Raw genomic sequence first — 20,000 nt, 5'->3', positions numbered from 1 at the left:
AGGACACGATGAGAAGTCAGAGGTCAACTCAGCCTGAGCCAACAGGACACACGAGAAATGATGTGACATGGATGGCAGAAGAACTCTCTGATCAGAATGATCTGACGTGTGATATAAAAATGTCTAAAAAGGTTTGGTAGCGACCTTAATCATATCGTTCTGGGTTTTGCCCTGTCTATACAGCTATAAGGATATATAATTGTATTTAGACAAGGTTCCCCACTGTGAATGTACAAGGACAGTTATTCAACCACACCCAATATCTTAAATCTGTTGATGTCATTGCATTTATTCCTGGTAAGGATTTGCATTTGCGATAGTAGGATTGGTTTCTGTTGTCGGTGCCTTTCGCTCTGTGAACTTGCACAAGCAAACTTGCTCATCACTGGTATACTGTAAAACCATTTTGAGACTCTCTGATCAGTTGGAGCAGTTTAATTTATCTTTTGTTGAAATTAAAAAAGTTTCGGGAAATTACAACTATTTTCTTTGGGCTGTTTTCATATTGGGCTATAGGCAGGAGTTTCATTTGAACTTTGCTCAAGTATAGTGTGCAGATACATTGGAAAGCTTGGGCAGATCACTCAGTCAATAAAAAACCCTCATTATTCATATGAATATGAAAACAGCCAAAAGAAAATTGTTGTCATTTCCTGAAACTTGTCATCATAAAAAAATCATCCCATATGCGTTAATGGAACCATAAGAACAGAATGGATAGCCTTTGGGCTGTGTGGATTTAGATAGAAGATTCCAGGCTTTCACCTCTACCTCTTTTATCTGACAGTAGGGAGAGAAAGAGAAATGTTTCTGTTAAAGATGCCCCCCAGTTTAGTTTAGGTGACATAGTGGTAGGAAGGCTAGGCTACAGAGCTAAAGCTGAAACAGAGAAAAGAGTAAATAGCCTAAACTCTGCACTGTTCTGTCTCAAGTCCCCGCAGCATGTGACAATCTTTGGCAGAAGAAGTAGCAAACATGCCCTCACGGAAGAACAATGGATAATTGTTTCAACTTTAGCTCGTACATGGGGCATGATTTCAAGTAAAAACAAGACAGCGCAGAAGGTAAGGGAGATCTGTCAGTGTAGCCTATTCAGCCACCCTACCTGTCCACGGAGCGGGTAGCCACCGTCTCTGGGTTAAACTGTCCGGAGTAGAGTAACGCCGTGAGAGCCAAGCTTGCGGCTCCCACCACGAACACGTACATCCATAACCGGCGTATCATGTTCACTAGAACCGTGGCGGCTGCATGGTTGTATGGTTGTATGGTTTCGGTGACCGGAACCGAACTCGACTCAAGAAACCTACACGGTGAAGAACCTAAACGTTTCGAGTGCGTCTCAGAAGGCGCCCTACTCACCTGCAAGTGAGGGCGGCTAAACTTAGCGGGCCCGCCCCCTCGACTCCACACGCTATCGGGATCTGTCAAGTGGCCGCCCGAGGGTTAAACATTAAGCTGTACTCACTGCTCGCATGAAATATGCAAAATGTCACACCTGGAAATTAATACAAAATCTCACCAATAATCCTAACTAAGGTTACGCACAGATCGCAGTAGAATGATGATGAGGAGTTTTTACACAACGACTAGTGCTGACTATTGCCACCAACACACCTGCCGAGGCACGGAGGTGTTATTACACAGGTAAACAGGTAAAACAGGTAACAGGGGGAGGTTCAGGTCACCTTCTTTCCAGACAAATCGAGCCAGTAGGTCATTTATACCAACTAGCATTACATTGATGAATAAGAAGCTACCTGTAGGACAGCACTTTAAATAGCACCATGCACTTTCTTTCCAGCTGGACTGTCACAGTATGCACAACTGCACTTTATTATTCTATTTATGTGTAGTGGGGTCTGTGTCTTCTGTCCTGATGTTGTGTAGCCTACGTGTGGGGGGTATGGTAGGGTGGGGGTGGGTGGGGGTGAGGGAATTTCTGTTGTAGGCCCTATGTCCTGTCTTGTATTTCGTCTAGGCCCTATGTCCTGTCTTGTATTTCGTCTTGTTTGTCCTACTGTCTTTGTATAAATGTATCAGATGTACTGTATGGCACAGAACAATTTTCCGCATAGGACAAATAAATTCATCATCATCACCATCATCATCATCATCAACATCCTCATCCTCATCAACACCTAGACAAAACCTCTGAACTTGACAACGGAGCAATGGAGCTTAAGGGTCAGCAATAGAACCGAACTTGACTCAACTGAACTATTATTATTTTCGCATTTATTAATTAGGCCTCAGGTGGAAATACTGATCAAATAGGCTATATCCAATTCAAACGTATAGCTAGACATTTTGACATTAAATCAAACATAATCTTAATCTTTAGACTGACGCTCATTTGATGTTGATTGGATGGAGTTGTCATTGCCGAATTGTGGGCTATACAACTAAAGTGTCTTATAATGGAGTAGTGGGCTAGGCTATAAAGTGTCTTAATGGAGTGGTGGTCGTCATAGGCTTAGTTTATTGCATCACGATGCTTTGCCTATATAATGTTCAAATGCCATTAAATAAATGATTAGGAAATACTTTATCTTTGTCTCGTTGTGAATAATATTAGGGTGGGCCGCTGAAGATTTTTAGACATTAAATTGGTCCTCAGTAGTCTTAAGTTTGGGACCCTCTCTGTTAGATAGTCCAGACTAAACTGAACTGCTGTCAGAAATCTGTCTTGTGTTAGATAGGCCAGGCTATGAGCTCATTTAACTCATTAACCAGGTGTGTTATCAAACACTCTCCAGAAGACTTCAGAGGAGACCTCCCATCAGCCTCAGTCACTTTTGATCAAGGACTGAAAAAGGAACAGAAGTATTTTTTTCTTGTAGTTTCTTCTATGGAGGAAATCTGAAACCCATCTGCCCTGGGCCAGTGCTATAGGGGAGAGTGTTCCAGGCCATTTAAAAGATCCGTTTTAGGAGTCTATAGAAGTGGAGTCGTGAAGCAGAATGGTCTTGCTAATGAAGGACTAGCTGAAGAGAAGTGGAGTTTTGAGGCAGAATGGTCTTGATAATGAAGGACTAGCTGAACGGCTGATAGCTTTTACTACGAGCCTCTTTATTGTCCTCTGGGAGAAACATTAACCAGAGAGTATGTGCATGTGTGTGTGTGTGTGTGTGTGTGTGTGTGTGTGTGTGTGTGAGAGAGAGAGAGAGAGAGAGAGAGAGAGTCTGCCTGCAAGTATGTACAGCAGTAAAATAGGGCTGTTCCTGATTATACATAACATAGGCTATTTTCCCTGAGCAGGTAAACCAAAGGTGTGTCTCTTTGTCTGTCTGTGTGTGTCTGTGTGTGTGTGTGTGTGTGTGTGTGTTACATACACATGCCAGCATGCACACACACACACACACACTATCTTTTTAATCTGAATCTCATCTTAAATTAAGGCACTGCAGCTGAACTCTCTCTCTATGTGTAGTGTATGTGTGTGAGAGCATCACAACGTGACATGTGGCCAATGTCCGGAGTCACAGACGCACAATTCGTAAGGGCTTATAGGGCTGTCCCAATGTTGAATATCAAGGGGCGTGAGCCTTAGAGTACACACTTACCGAGCCCTTTCCTTGAGTCTGCATCGGTGCAGACTTCACCAAAGGGAATTACCCACACTTCAAAGTGTAGTGACATTTACCGCGGAGATCACAGCAAAATCGGGAAATTACAAAGGTAGACAACAGCACGACACACGTGCATGGTGGTAGTGTCAGCAATGTCTTTGTCATTAAACACCGCTAAGGTACTGTACATGTGATCTCGTGAGGTGCTGTCCCAATCCCAAATACCTATCCGAGCCCATGTGATCTCGTGAGGTGCTGTCCCAATCCCAAATACCTATCCGAGCCCATGTGGCCTCACTCACTCACTCACTCACTCACTCACGTAGCACCTGAGATCAGTGAAGTCTGTGGGTGCCTCTCATTCGTCTTTTATACATCCTCCCTTCCTTTCTCGGGCCTCGTCCTCCCTGATCTACATAAAGAATGATGGGGCGGCAACAATGGGATAGTCTATCCAGTGCTAGTTATAGATCAGTGGGAAGCCTGGAGGGTCGAGCATGGAGGAGAGAGGTTGAGAGGCACCCTATGAGTCTTTAGTCCTCAGGGCTCAGGGCTCACTTTGGGATTGGGCCACAGTGTTGATGCTGAACTCCATCGTGTCTTGTTGTGTGCTGGTGTCCTGTGCCAGTAGCCTCCCCTACTGGTCGTCCTGAGCTGTTACAGCTGGTTAACACACCAAGAGCCCAACAAACAACACAGCAATTTAATGCAAAAGTCCTTTTAATAGAGTTTCTCACATATTCAAATATAAAGACCAGGTCGTCAGTATTCTTACGTTCCGCTATAATACACATTCTAAGGTTTATACAAAATGTCAAAACAACTTTCAAAACGAGACTTGTATATTTGTCCTGTGTGTTGAGTAGTAGGTCTGTTGGTATGTATATTTTGGTTCATTAGGTTTGATTTGCAGAAGCTATTTCATGTTTGTGCGCACGCACGCACACACACACACACACACACACACACACACACACACACACACAAACACACTGTGGGATATATTATGTATTAAACAGGAGAGCACTGCTTTCTAAGAAAGTGCACATGTGACATCATGATTCAGGTCACTGCAGTCAGTAATACTTATGACATCACTTCCTCTGTCTTCAGAGATAGTAAGCCTGGCTTCCGGGTCAAAGGTTATGATTTATACAGTAAGTGACTGTGTTGAGCTACTGTACGATGCACATCCAGCAGACTGCTTAGAACATGCTTTGACTCGACACAGCAACTCAAGATTTCCCCCTATATTTCTTGAGTGTGTGTGTGTGGTTTTGTGCTTTGGCAGGCTGCTTGTCTCATTTACAAACATCAGAAAAGAGTGCGCGCACACACACACACACACACACACACACACACACACACACACACACACACACACACACACACACACACACACACGGTGATGGGCATGGATGTCCTTATCCAGTTGTCCAGACAGGAGTCGTCCTTTAGAAACAAGCTTCTGTGTTCCACCGTATTGGTCCCCATAACAACTTCGCATGTGATGATCCTCATCCTTATGACATCATAATGCCATTCACCAGAGCCATATAAAGAGAGAGTTGCGACAACTCGGGTACAGAAAATTCGGTTTGTGACGTGGTTCGTGTAACTTAAAGTAGTTCAAATAGTTCCCGGAAGCGATTCTGACTGTTCGTTAGAATCATAAAATAACCGTCTTTTACAGTCTGTTAACGAGTGTTCGATCCTAACTTCCGGGAACTATTGTTGAGAAAATATGGAACATTAGCGTCAATGGAGTTGTCGCAACTCTCTCTTTATATGGCTCTGCCATTCACCAACAGACAACTGGAGTCACCCAATCAGATTGGACAGAAACAGTGACTCCTCATTGGGCTGCTGTGGCATTCTAAATCTACAGTGTTGTGTTTTAGTTCAACAAGCTAAGCATTGATAAGAGAACATATTTCTGCTATGTACGCAGTAGATAGAAACGCCTGCTAGTGTGTGTAGATTTGAATTCTGTGTGTGTGTGTGTGTGTGTGTGTGTGTGTGTGTGTGTGTGTATGTGTGTGTGTGTGTGTGTAGAGGTGAATTCTTCAGAATGTAGTGTGTGTGTGTGGCGAGTTGAATTCTTCAGAGCATAGTGTGTGTGTGTGTGTGTGTGTGTGTGTGTGTGTGTGTGTGTGTGTGTGTGTGTGTGTGTTCAACATGCTCATCGTTTGATAAGATAAGATAATTCTATGATATTTCTGTCATGTACGCAGTAAATAGAAAGTCTACTACAGTAATGTGTACGAGATCCTGAAACTACTCCCAGCCCTCTCAGGATGGTCAGGTGTGTGTGTGTGTGTGTGTGTGTGTGTGTGTGTGTGTGTGGTTTTAGAGATCCTGAAACTAGTCCCAGCCCCTCAGGGTGGTCAGTTCTGTGTGTGTATGTGTGTGTGTGTGGCGGTGGACTCCAGAGGACGTAAACTGTGTGTGTGTGTGTGTGTGTGTGTGTGTGTGCAGAGTTGAATTCTTCAGAGCATAGTGTGTGTGTTCGTGTGTGTGTTTAGAGTTGAATTCTTCAGAGCGTAGAGTGTGTGTAGAATTGTAGAAGTGTGTGTGTGTGTGTGTGTGTGTGTGTGTGTGTGTGTGTGTGTGTGTGTGTGTGTGTGTGTGGCGCTAGAGGGCGTAGAGTTTGAGCTGCTCCTCCATGTCGCCCTCGGTAACCTCCCCAAACGTCTCCTCGTTCTCCCTCAGCAGCTGGAAGATGGCCGCCAACTGCTCCTGCTGCACCCTGGAACACACACACACACACACACACACACACACACACACAGGGTTAATAACACACACACACACACACACACACACACACACACAGGGTTAATAACACACACACACACACACACACACAGGGTTAATAACACACACACACACACACACACACACACACACACACACACACACAGGGTTAATAACACACACACACACACACAGGGTTAATAACACACACACACACACACACACACACACACACACACACACAGGGTTAATAGCACAAGCACACACACACACACACAGGGTTAATAACACACACACACACACACACACACACACACACACACACACACACACACACACACACACACAGGCTTAATAACACACACACACACACACACACAGGGTTAATAGCACAAGCACACACACACACACACACAGGGTTAATAACACACTCTCTCTAACACACACACACACACAAACACACACACACACAGGGTCAATAACACACTCACACACACACACACACACACACACACACACACACACACACACACACACACACACACACACACAGACAGAGAGCTCCTAGCGCCCCCTCATGTTCACCACAACCAGACAGATGTTTTGAATAACCTCCCAGAAATCGCTCAAAGCCCGGCGGTGTCGAGGACATCTCGTTCAACTACCTGCAACCAGAGTAGGGAGGAGAGAGGTGGAAGGCCCGATACGTGAGGGAACCCAAGAGTATCCTACGCAGAAGAGGAACCCAAGAGTATCCTACGCAGAAGTGGAACCCAAGAGTATCCTACGCAGACGTGGAACCCAAGATTATCCTACGCAGAAGTGAAACCCAAGAGTATCCTACGCGGAAGCGTTTTCAGTCGGAATCGCTAGTCCGAGATGCCACGGTAAACAATTCCCTCACACGTCTGTCAACTTTCCATTTCAAAGTAGTTCGTAGAGATTTATTTTTGTCAATAAACTAGCAAATAGACCATAAAAGGACCTTTATATGCTGGAATTATCATGAACTACCATGCAAACTTTTTTTTTTTTTGTTCATACATTGTATAATAAGTCTTCATTCATGTCTCGAGATTATCAAACATGACCTCATTATCAGGGTCAATAAGTGGGAAGAGTGCATGCTCATATGGCATTTCTAGGCTTTATAAGGTCACATTCTCTGTGATTTGCATGTCTGTTTATTCTAGCCTAAGAGGTGACGCGCCGCATCATCAGTAATGGACGTCTCTTAATCGTGATGCGTGAGTGAGCAGGACATCTCATCTCTCATATGGGTCTCTCCTTCATCCCTCCATCCTTCTATCACTCCTCCCTCATATCGCTCCTTCCTCATCCCTCCATCCTGCTATCACTCCTCCCTCGCCTCTCATATCGATCTCTCCTTCATCTCTCCATCCTGCTATCACTCCTTCCTCATCCCTCCATCCTGCTATCACTCCTTCCTCATCTCTCATATGGGTCTCTCCTTCATCCCTCCTTCCTCATCCCTCCATCCTGCTATCACTCCTCCCTCATCTCTCATATCGATCTCTCCTTCATCCCTCCATCCTGCTATCACTCCTCCCTCATCTCTCATATCTATCTCTCCTTCATCCCTCCATCCTGCTATCGCTCCTTCCTCATCCCTCCATCCTGCTATCACTCCTTCCTCATCCCTCCATCCTGCTATCACTCCTTCCTCATCCCTCCATCCTGCTATCGCTCCTTCCTCGTTTCCGTCACCAAATGAACTAGAGCAGCAGCACAGACCTCCGCCTGTATTCTTCTTCTAGGTTGTCACACATTTGAAACTAAACTATTCAGATCGCCACCACGTGGTCATACTATGCCATTACACCACCAAGCGAAACACATAAACGGCTCTGGAATCCAGACAGTGTTACGGATCACTCCCAAAATGTAATCGGTTTTTCCTTGGGTCATTTCTGACCTTCCCTGAAAATTTCACCGAATTCCATCCATCACTTTTTGAGTTATCTTGCTAACAGACAGACAGACAGACAAACAGACAGACAAACAAACAAACAGACATACGCCAGTCCCCGATGAAAACATAACCTCCTTGGCGGAGGTAATTAGAAGGAAGGGAGGGAGGGAGGATAGACAAAAAGATGAATGCGGCCAGTGAGTTATAACACACACACACACACACACAGATGAATGAGAAGAGGCCAGTGAGTTATAACACACACACACACAAATAAGTTATACAGTTATAACTGGCCCATAATGACGACTCATAATCCCTCCCCTCGGCAACGTTCTACCAGCTCAGTACAGCATAGAACATCTGATGATGATGGAATGTTCTACCAGCTCAGTACAGCATAGAACATCTGATGATGATGGAATGTTCTACCAGCTCAGTACAGCATAGAACATCTGATGATGATGGAATGTTCTATCAGCTCACTGCAGAGTAAAACATCTGTTGGATCGTTCGACCAGCTGACTACTACTGTATATAGAACATCTGATGATGGAATGTTCTACCAGCTCCCTACAGTTTGATGGTGGAACATTTGATGGTGGAACATTCTACAAGCTAACTACAGCATAGAATATCTGATTATGGAATGTTATATTAGCTCACTACAGTATAGAACATGTGATGGTGGAATGTTATATTAGCTCACTACAGTATAGAACATGTGATGGTGGAATGTTATATTAGCTCACTACAGTATAGAACATGTGATGATGGAATGTTATATTAGCTCACTACAGTATAGAACATGTGATGATGGAATGTTATATTAGAGTAGCTCACTACAGTATAGAACATGTGATGGTGGAATGTTATATTAGCTCACTACAGTATAGAACATGTGATGGTGGAATGTTATATTAGCTCACTACAGTATAGAACATGTGATGATGGAATGTTATGTTAGCTACAGTATCTAATTAGACTCCCAACAGTCATGCTGTTACCCAGGCAACAGAGTATTTATTCTTACACTTGCATCTCCTATTTGCCCTGAAGCTTGATTATTGTCTTGTTTATCAGCTAAATGAACACATCTAAATGTTTATAAATATAAACCTGAACGACCAAATGAAGGAGGATGGTTTGGTCCAGTTTAGGAATAAGCAGAAGACAGAGGCAGGCTCAGAGAGAAACACACACACACACACACACACCCGTGCGTGTATACGAAACGCGTACAGTACATGTTTATCAACACCTTGGTGTTCTTAAAGAGACTGTAAAGACACACAGACACACGTGTGCGTATATGAAATACGTAAATGTTTATCAACACCTTGATGTTCTTAAAGAGACTGTAGAGACACAAGAAATAGTCCAGTCAAGTTCATACACTGGCTTTTAATTCCAACAGGTTCCAAAAAAGCCAATTATCCTCAGAGCTCAACACATCTCAAACTCTACAAACAGAAATATTATCATACATGTAGGTCATTAAACTCTGTACAAGGTGTGTGTGTGTGTGTGTGTGTGTGTGTGTGTGTACACAAGAGATGAGCAGTTTATGGATGTTCAGTACCCCATAAATGACACATGTAGTGTGTACAGAGAGCGAGAACATTTGAGTGTGTTAGTTTGTGAACATGTGGATTTGAGAACATGTGTATTTGAGAAGTAGTGAGTATATACTGTGTGTTAAGTGTGCATGTGTGTATTTGTGTGTGTGTGTGTGTGTGTGTGTGTGTGTGTGTGTGTGTGTGTGTGTGTGTGTGTGTGTGTGTGTGTGTGTGTGTGTGTGCACAGAGTTAAATACTACTATGTTCTATCTCGTAAATCTACATAAGGTGCCCTTCACAGACAGCCAAATCAGGGCCACATCAGGGCCAGATCAGGGCCACATCAGGGCCAGATCAGAGCCAGATCAGAGCCAGATTGTTGCATCCTGATCCTTCGTCCGACCCACCAAATTGCACACGTCCAATGAGGGCATGAAGTTTGCGGAGGCCTCCTAAGTTACGATGGGTTAGTAAGATCACCATGGCGATGGTGGACGCATCTCAAGTAAACTAAGGGTGGGTGACCATACAGCCAACGTTCCCTTGGCAACCGCTGGTCGCTTAGTGACCGTATCTTTGGAGGTCTGAGAGCGGCTGACCATAGCACACATGCAGTGGCACTCAGGCCACCTCTACAGCTACAATCATGTCTTCATTTAACACGGAAAACAAAATATAAAATGAAACATTCCACAAGAAAACAACAAAAAGAAAGAAAGAGGAAGAGAGAAAGAGAGAGAGAGGGAGAAAAAGAGAGAGAGAAAGAGAAAGAGAGAGAGATCTTAACTGTGAGCTGCTATCCTCACCCAAATTAATAGTGACCAGTCGACAACAGACATCCCAAACTTTGGGTAGTTTTGAATGTGTGAGTGTGTGTGAGTGTGAGTGTGTGAGAGTGTGTGTATGAGTGAGTATATGTGAGAGTGTGTGTGTGTGTGTGTGTGTGTGTGTGTGTGTGTGTGTGTGTGTGTGTGTGTGTACACTGTAACCAAATTCTGTTTAAATCACCTTGTCAGAAAGGGCCATCTCTCTCAGATGAACTTTATATTGTGAGAAAATCTTACATGTAGAACATCATACACTCTCTCTCACACACACACATACACACACTCTCACTCACACACTCTGTGGGCTCTGAGTGTTCAGGGTAAAGCTTTGCTATTCACAGGCAGCACACTAACACACAGCAGCCGTCATGAGCTTCCTGTCCACGCCGTCACCACCACCACCACCGCCAGGGAGGGAGAGGAGGGAGTCAGGCATAACACACACACACACACACACACACACACACACACGCTCGCTGCTGCCAGGGAAGGAGTGGTGGGGTGGGCGGGTGATGAAGGGATCGGGGAGGCACACTGACGGAGAGATGGAGAGAGGGATGGAGAGATGGAGAGGTGGAGCGATGGAGAGAGGGATGGAGAGATGGGGGGGTGGAGCGAGGGATGGAGGTGGAGAGATGGACAGGCCGACGCTCAGGGTCTCATGAAGTTCACTGCTCACTCAGCTGCTCTGCAGGGAAGAGAGGACACAACATGGCCGTCAGTCACCATCACAACCAATCACCAATCACCAATCAATAATCAATCACAACATGGCCGTCAGTCACCACTCACAACCAATCACCAATCAATAATCAATCACAACATGGCCGTCAGTCACCAATCACAACCAATCACCAATCAATAATCAATAATCAATCACAACATGGCCGTCAGTCACCACTCACAACCAATCACCAATCAATAATCAATCACAACATGGCCGTCAGTCACCACTCACAACCAATCACCAATCAATAATCAATAATCAATAATCAATCACAACATGGCCATCAGTCACCACTCACAACCAATCACCAATCAATAATCAATCACAACGTGGCCGTCAGTCACCAATCAATAATCAATCACAACATGGCCGTCAGTCACCAGTCACACCCAATCACCAATCAATAATCAATCACAACATGACCATCAGTCATCAATCACAACCAATCACCAATCAATAATCAATCACAAGATGGCCGTCAGTCACCAGTCACAACCAATCACCAATCAATAATCAATCACAACATGGCCGTCAGTCACCAGTCACAACCAATCACCAATCAATAATCAATCACAACGTGGCCGTCAGTCACCAATCAATAATCAATCACAACATGACCATCAGTCATCAATCACAACCAATCACCAATCAATAATCAATCACAACATGGCCGTCAGTCATCAATCACAACATGGCCATCAGTCATCAATCACAACCAATCACTAATCACAACCAACCACCAATCACCATCAGAAATCAAATGCCATCAATAATTAATCAACCATCAGTAATCAATAATAAATACCAATCATCAATTACTAATACTCTGTAAGACACAGCCTAATCTGTAAATCAATAACTAGCTATTGACTCTACAAGAACACTGACTTACTAATATTAGTTCAAGTTAATATAATAATAATAATAATAATAATAATAATAATAATAATAATAATAATATAATATACAGACTTATAAACGTGATTCATTAAAGGTGTTACATTGGAAACCACTCTTAATTTATTAACAATAACCTATTAGACAGAAAAAAACAGCTCATATACACAGAGATAGAGAGAGAGAGAGAGAGAGAGAAAGAAGAGAAGAAGAGAAGAGAGAGAGAGGAGAGAAAAGAAAAGGAGAGAGGAAGAGAAGAGGAGAGAGAGAAGAAGAGAAGAGAAGAGAGAGAGGATAGAAAAGAATAGGAGAGAGAGTAAGAGAAGAGAAGAGAAGAGAAGGAGAGAGAGAGAGAGAGAGAGAGAGAGAGAGAGAGAGAGAGAGAGAGAGAGAGAAGAGAAGAGAAGAGAAGAGAAGATGGCTCACCGGTGCCCGTGTGGTTAGTGGTTGTCGGCGGAGGCGAGGGGTGGCATCAGGAGCAACACCATGCAGACGAGACGACACAGCAAGCAGGTAAGCACACACCATGCCAACAGCCACGGGCATCCCCCACAAAATTACACTCCCAAACACACACACACCATCTCCCACACATTACACACACACACCCTCCGTACCCCCGATCAGTGCCCGTGTCCCGTGAGTTAACGCCCACCACCTGCCACCCTCACACACACACACACGGAAGCATGCCCGCACGGGTCTAGGGGTTAAAGGTCAGATAGAGACTCCACTTAGGAACGGATTGTTCTACATGACTATAGACGTTATTGTGTTACAAAAGCAGACTAGAGCAGAACCCCCCACACACACACACACACACACACACACACACACACACACACACAGGATTGTTCTACATGACTGCTCTACGTTATTGTGTTACATAAGCAGACTAGAGCAGAACCACACACACACACACACACACATTAATAACAAGAGCGAGACCTCTCTCTCCTTCTCACACACACACACACACACACACACACACACACACACTCTCGCTCACACACACATACACAAACACACACAAAATACTTACAAAGATATGAGATATAATGTTTTGTGAATGTGCATATTTGTGTGTGCATATACACACACACACACACACACACACACACACACACACACACACACACACACGCTCGCACACACACGCGTACACACTGTGACCACACTTCCTCATTGGAGTTGTCCCTGGAGTGTTACTATGATGTAGAGTATTTACGCCTATAGGGCTGTTGTCAATAACCCCACGCCATCCCATAATCACCAAGTCCAGTTGTCTTCCCACCAACATGTCCTTTCCATAGGAATTCATCTCAGGAAATCTGAACACAGCGTAGGTCTGTTCTGCCATACTGACTGGAAGCTATATGACTGCAGTCCTCAAAGCGTCCAGCAGAGGGTGCTATGGAGTCATGTTGCTGGAGTTGTCCACTCACAAAGGCTGCAAATAGCGACACTTAGGCCCAACCTCTTAAGGCATGGCCCTACTCAGCTTTCTCTAACTCTAACTGTGTGTGTGTGTGTGTGTGTGTGTGTGTACGTGTGTGTGTGTGTGTGTGTGTGAGTGTGTGTACGTGTGTGTGTGTGTGAGTGTGTGTGTGTGTGTGTGTGTGTGTGTATGTACGTGAGTGTGAGTGTGTGTACATGTATATGTACGTGTGTGTGTGTGTGTGTGTGTGTGTGCTGTATGTATGTGTGTGGGAGGGTGTGTTCATGGGGTGAAATTTCACCTCTGCCACTGAGAACATGCAATATGTCACCACAGCACATGTGTCACCACGCACACAGGCCCCAAAAACAGCTGAAAGATCAATGTGTCCCACACACACACACACACACACACACACACACACACACACACACACACACACACACACACACACACACACACACACACACACACACACACACCTATATGTCAATATGTCCCCGCGGACCAAAGGTGAACATTACTCTCTGTGTATCACTCTCCACAACCTAAAGAAAACCTCAGAGAACACACACACACACACACACACACACACACACACATTCCTGCTCCTAAAGAAAACCTACAATACACTCCCACATACACATCCCTACTTCTAAAGAAAACCTACAACACACACACACAACACACACACACCACACACACACCTTCTCCTAAAGAAAACCTACAATACACTTCCACATATTAAATATCCACCAGTTTCAGCGGCTATAAACATCTAAACACGTTACACTGCCATCAGCTGCTAAACATCTAAACACATTACACTGCCATCAGCTGCTAGAAACACGTTACACTAATCAGCTGCTAAACACGTTACACTGCGATCAGCTGCTATAAACATCTAAACACGTTACACTGCCATCAGCAGCTATAAACATCTAAACACGTTACACTAATCAGCTGCTAGAAACATCTAAACACGTTACACTGCGATCAGCTGCTAGAAACATCTAAACACGTTACACTGCCATCAGCTGCTATAAACATCTAAACACGTTACACTGCCATCAGCTGCTATAAACATCTAAACACGTTACACTGCCATCAGCTGCTAAACATCTAAACACGTTACACTGCCATCAGCTGCTAAACACGTTACACTGCCATCAGCTGCTATAAACATCTAAACACGTTACACTAATCAGCTGCTAGAAACATCTAAACACGTTACACTGCCATCAGCTGCTATAAACACGTTACACTAATCAGCTGCTAAACACGTTACACTGCCATCAGCTGCTATAAACACGTTACACTAATCAGCGGCTATAAACATCTAAACACGTTACACTGCCATCAGCTGCTATAAACATCTAAACACGTTACACTGCCATCAGCAGCTATAAACACGTTACACTAATCAGCTGCTAAACACGTTACACTGCGATCAGCTGCTATAAACATCTAAACACGTTACACTGCCATCAGCTGCTATAAACATCTAAACACGTTACACTGCCATCAGCTGCTATAAACACGTTACACTGTTCAGCTGCTATAAACACGTTACACTAATCAGCTGCTAACTAAACACGTTACACTGCCATCAGCTGCTATAAACATCTAAACACGTTACACTGCCATCAGCTGCTATAAACACGTTACACTAATCAGCTGCTAAACACGTTACACTGCCATCAGCTGCTAGAAACATCTAAACACATTACACTGCCATCAGCTGCTATAAACACGTTACACTAATCAGCTGCTAAACACGTTACACTGCCATCAGCTGCTATAAACATCTAAACACGTTACACTAATCAGCTGCTAAACACGTTACACTGCCATTAGCTGCTATAAACACGTTACACTAATCAGCTGCTAAACACGTTACACTGCCATCAGCTGCTATAAACATCTAAACACGTTACACTGCCATCAGCTGCTATAAACACGTTACACTAATCAGCTGCTAAACACGTTACACTGCCATCAGCTGCTATAAACATCTAAACACGTTACACTGCCATCAGCTGCTATAAACACGTTACACTAATCAGCTGCTAAACACGTTACACTGCCATCAGCTGCTATAAACATCTAAACACGTTACACTGCCATCAGCTGCTATAAACATCTAAACACATTACACTAATCAGCTGCTATAAACATCTAAACACATTACACTAATCAGCTGCTATAAACATCTAAACACGTTACACTGCCATCAGCTGCTATAAACATCTAAACACGTTACACTAATCAGCTGCTAAACACGTTACACTGCCATCAGCTGCTATAAACATCTAAACACGTTACACTGCCATCAGCTGCTATAAACATCTAAACACGTTACACTGCCATCAGCTGCTAAACATCTAAACACGTTACACTGCCATCAGCTGCTAAACACGTTACACTGCCATCAGCTGCTATAAACATCTAAACACGTTACACTAATCAGCTGCTAGAAACATCTAAACACGTTACACTGCCATCAGCTGCTATAAACACGTTACACTAATCAGCTGCTAAACACGTTACACTGCCATCAGCTGCTATAAACACGTTACACTAATCAGCGGCTATAAACATCTAAACACGTTACACTGCCATCAGCTGCTATAAACATCTAAACACGTTACACTGCCATCAGCAGCTATAAACACGTTACACTAATCAGCTGCTAAACACGTTACACTGCGATCAGCTGCTATAAACATCTAAACACGTTACACTGCCATCAGCTGCTATAAACATCTAAACACGTTACACTGCCATCAGCTGCTATAAACACGTTACACTGTTCAGCTGCTATAAACACGTTACACTAATCAGCTGCTAACTAAACACGTTACACTGCCATCAGCTGCTATAAACATCTAAACACGTTACACTGCCATCAGCTGCTATAAACACGTTACACTAATCAGCTGCTAAACACGTTACACTGCCATCAGCTGCTAGAAACATCTAAACACATTACACTGCCATCAGCTGCTATAAACACGTTACACTAATCAGCTGCTAAACACGTTACACTGCCATCAGCTGCTATAAACATCTAAACACGTTACACTAATCAGCTGCTAAACACGTTACACTGCCATTAGCTGCTATAAACACGTTACACTAATCAGCTGCTAAACACGTTACACTGCCATCAGCTGCTATAAACATCTAAACACGTTACACTGCCATCAGCTGCTATAAACACGTTACACTAATCAGCTGCTAAACACGTTACACTGCCATCAGCTGCTATAAACATCTAAACACGTTACACTGCCATCAGCTGCTATAAACACGTTACACTAATCAGCTGCTAAACACGTTACACTGCCATCAGCTGCTATAAACATCTAAACACGTTACACTGCCATCAGCTGCTATAAACATCTAAACACATTACACTAATCAGCTGCTATAAACATCTAAACACATTACACTAATCAGCTGCTATAAACATCTAAACACGTTACACTGCCATCAGCTGCTATAAACATCTAAACACGTTACACTAATCAGCTGCTAAACACGTTACACTGCCATCAGCTGCTAGAAACATCTAAACACGTTACACTGCCATCAGCTGCTATAAACACGTTACACTAATCAGCTGCTAAACACGTTACACTGCCATCAGCTGCTATAAACACGTTACACTGTTCAGCTGCTAAACACGTTACACTGCCATCAGCTGCTAAACATCTAAACACGTTACACTGCCATCAGCTGCTATAAACACGTTACACTGTTCAGCTGCTAAACACGTTACACTAATCAGCTGCTAGAAACATCTAAACACGTTACACTGCCATCAGCTGCTAGAAACATCTAAACACGTTACACTGCCATCAGCTGCTATAAACACGTTACACTAATCAGCTGCTAAACACGTTACACTGCCATCAGCTGCTATAAACATCTAAACATGTTACACTGCGATCAGCTGCTATAAACATCTCAGGTCAGACATGTTACACTGATAGTTACAAGATAGTTCCTGTTCTCTCACACACAAAGTGCTCTCACACACACTGACACACACACTGACACACACACACACACACACACAGTGCTCTTTCTCTCTCTCTCTCTCTCTCTCTCTCACACACACACACACACACCTAAACACACACACACACACACACACACACACACACACACACTATTCAGAGCTCTGAAAGACAGCTCCCATTTACTACTAAAGCCCTGGGGACTAAAGACAGATTCAGAGCAGTAGGCACACACACACATATACGCACACACACACACACACATATACGCACGCACACACACACATATACGCACGCACACACACACACATATACACACGCACATACGCACACACACACACACACATATACGCACGCACACACACACATATACGCACGCACACACACACACATATACACACGCACACACACACACATATACGCACGCACACACACACATATATGCACGCACACACACCACTTACCCTGGCTCTCTCTCACACTCACACATATTTCCATAAATCTCTCCCCCCCTCACATACACACACACACACACATAGATATCATATATCTTCATGTGCACTGCTGTCTGCTGGACTGACGGAGCAAGCTGCTGTTGGCCCATAAATGCACACACACACACACACACACACACACACACACACACACACACACACACGACATGGGACGTGTTCACCTTTGGCTTTGTTCTAACATTTTGTTCCGTTTCCCTGCCCAGTTTAGGGCACATCATATCACACACACGCACGCACGCACACACACACACACACACACACACACACACACCCCAGAGATGAGAGGTGCATAGTGCACATCATCTCACATACACACACACACACACACACACACACACACACACACACCCCTCATAGATGAGAGGTGCAGAGTGCACATCATATAAGACACACACCCCAAACAAGGAAGTGACACAAGAACAAGAACAACAATTACAGGAGAGTGTGGGGAGCAGTGGGGGATTATGGGTAATGGACAGTGTGCACCCTACAGTGAGGGATTGTGGGTAACGGTCACCTCAGCAGTGAGGCATTGTGGGTAATGGTCACCTCAGCAGTGAGGCATTGCGACTTAGTGTGTGACCTGATGTGCAAGGGTCTGTGAGCGTGTGTGTGTGTGTGTGTGTGTGTGTGTGTGTGACCTGATGTGCAAGGGTCTGTGAGCGTGTGTGTGTGTGTGTGTGTGTGTGACCTGATGTGCAAGGGTCTGTGAGCGTGTGTGTGTGTGTGTGTGTGTGTGTGTGTGACCTGATGTGCAAGGGTCTGTGAGCGTGTGTGTGTGTGTGTGTGTGTGTGTGACCTGATGTGCAAGGGTCTGTGAGCGTGTGTGTGTGTGTGTGTGTGTGTGTGTGTGACCTGATGTGCAAGGGTCTGTGAGCGTGTGTGTGTGTGTGTGTGTGTGTGTGTGTGACCTGATGTGCAAGGGTCTGTGAGCGTGTGTGTGTGTGTGCACTTCCCTAAAACCGGCACACACTGCAGTTCAGAACACTCACTCACTCACTCGCACCCAAAGCGGGTCCACACTCACACACACACACACACACACACACACACACGCGCGCGCACACACACACACACACACACACACACACGCGCGCGCGCACACACCCACACACACACACACACACCCACCCAAACCCACACACGCGCACACACACACACACAGGCAGAGGTTTGCATGTGAGCACTTGAGTATCTGAGTTAGGGAGGTTATAAGAGATTTACCGAGAACTGCCCCGGGTAATACCCATCCAGATTTGCCCCAGAACTGCCCGAGGTCACAGAGCGGGGCAGATGATCACCCACCCAGAACAGCCCCTGGTCACAGAGTGGGGGGGGGGGGGGTTAGGTGCCCAGCAGAGGGGTTAGGATGAGGGGGGGGGCTGATTGGGTTGAGTTAAGGGAGCAGCGCTGAGGAGGGATGCTCCAGGTCACAGTGGAGAGGTTAAAGGGCAAAGGGCATGGTGGAGCGGTCACAGGGGATTGGTGCACACCGGGAGGGGACACCCAGGTCACAGTGGAGGGGTTAAAGTTCACAGAGACTGGTCCCGGTGTTGGGGGTGGTGGGGGGGGGAGTGGGTGGTGGGGGGTAAAGGTGGAGAATATCGGCCTTCTCTTACCAGAGCCCGGTCTAAGTGAGCACTCTACAGGCAGCGGTGAAGGGGGCGTGGCCGCTGCTGAGAGGGCGGGGCTAGAGGGAGGTAAAATCGTTGGTGAACTCTATCCTGCAGAACACAAGAGGGAGGTAAAATCG

General features: G+C 44.8%; 2 protein-coding genes across 6 annotated transcripts in view; both read right to left on the bottom strand.

Moving 5' to 3' along the window:
* The window catches only part of LOC134070098 (alpha-N-acetylgalactosaminide alpha-2,6-sialyltransferase 2-like), a 16,064-nt gene extending 14,668 nt beyond the window's left edge, over positions 1–1,396 (bottom strand). Inside the window, exon 1 of the mRNA XM_062526317.1 lies at positions 1,106–1,396. Within this exon, the coding sequence (XP_062382301.1) occupies positions 1,106–1,224 (119 nt within the window). The 5' untranslated portion in view covers positions 1,225–1,396. The remainder of the gene's footprint in view (positions 1–1,105) is intronic.
* A 4,566-nt stretch (positions 1,397–5,962) lies between these two features.
* si:ch73-366l1.5 (FILIA-N KH-like domain-containing protein) overlaps positions 5,963–20,000 on the bottom strand; it is a 29,480-nt gene continuing 15,442 nt past the window's right edge. The window contains exons 4-5 of one of the 5 annotated variants that reach the window (XR_009936893.1): positions 19,867–19,971; positions 9,644–11,333 (exon numbers count right to left, since the gene is read on the bottom strand). Coding sequence is in view for 3 of the 5 variants with exons in the window: in XM_062526416.1 (XP_062382400.1) it covers positions 6,204–6,318 (115 nt within the window). In the remaining 2 variants the exon portion in view is untranslated. Of the gene's footprint in view, positions 6,319–9,643; positions 11,334–19,866; positions 19,972–20,000 lie in introns of those variants that run through there. The other 4 variants (XR_009936892.1, XM_062526416.1, XM_062526417.1 and 1 more) reach the window with 4 other exon arrangements.

Source organism: Sardina pilchardus, chromosome 22 (genome assembly GCF_963854185.1).
Source record: "Sardina pilchardus chromosome 22, fSarPil1.1, whole genome shotgun sequence".
In the NCBI taxonomy this organism is placed as follows: Eukaryota; Metazoa; Chordata; class Actinopteri; order Clupeiformes; family Clupeidae; genus Sardina; species Sardina pilchardus.
Note: the sequence above shows the minus strand (reverse complement) of the source record. Positions and strands in the feature narration are given on the sequence as shown.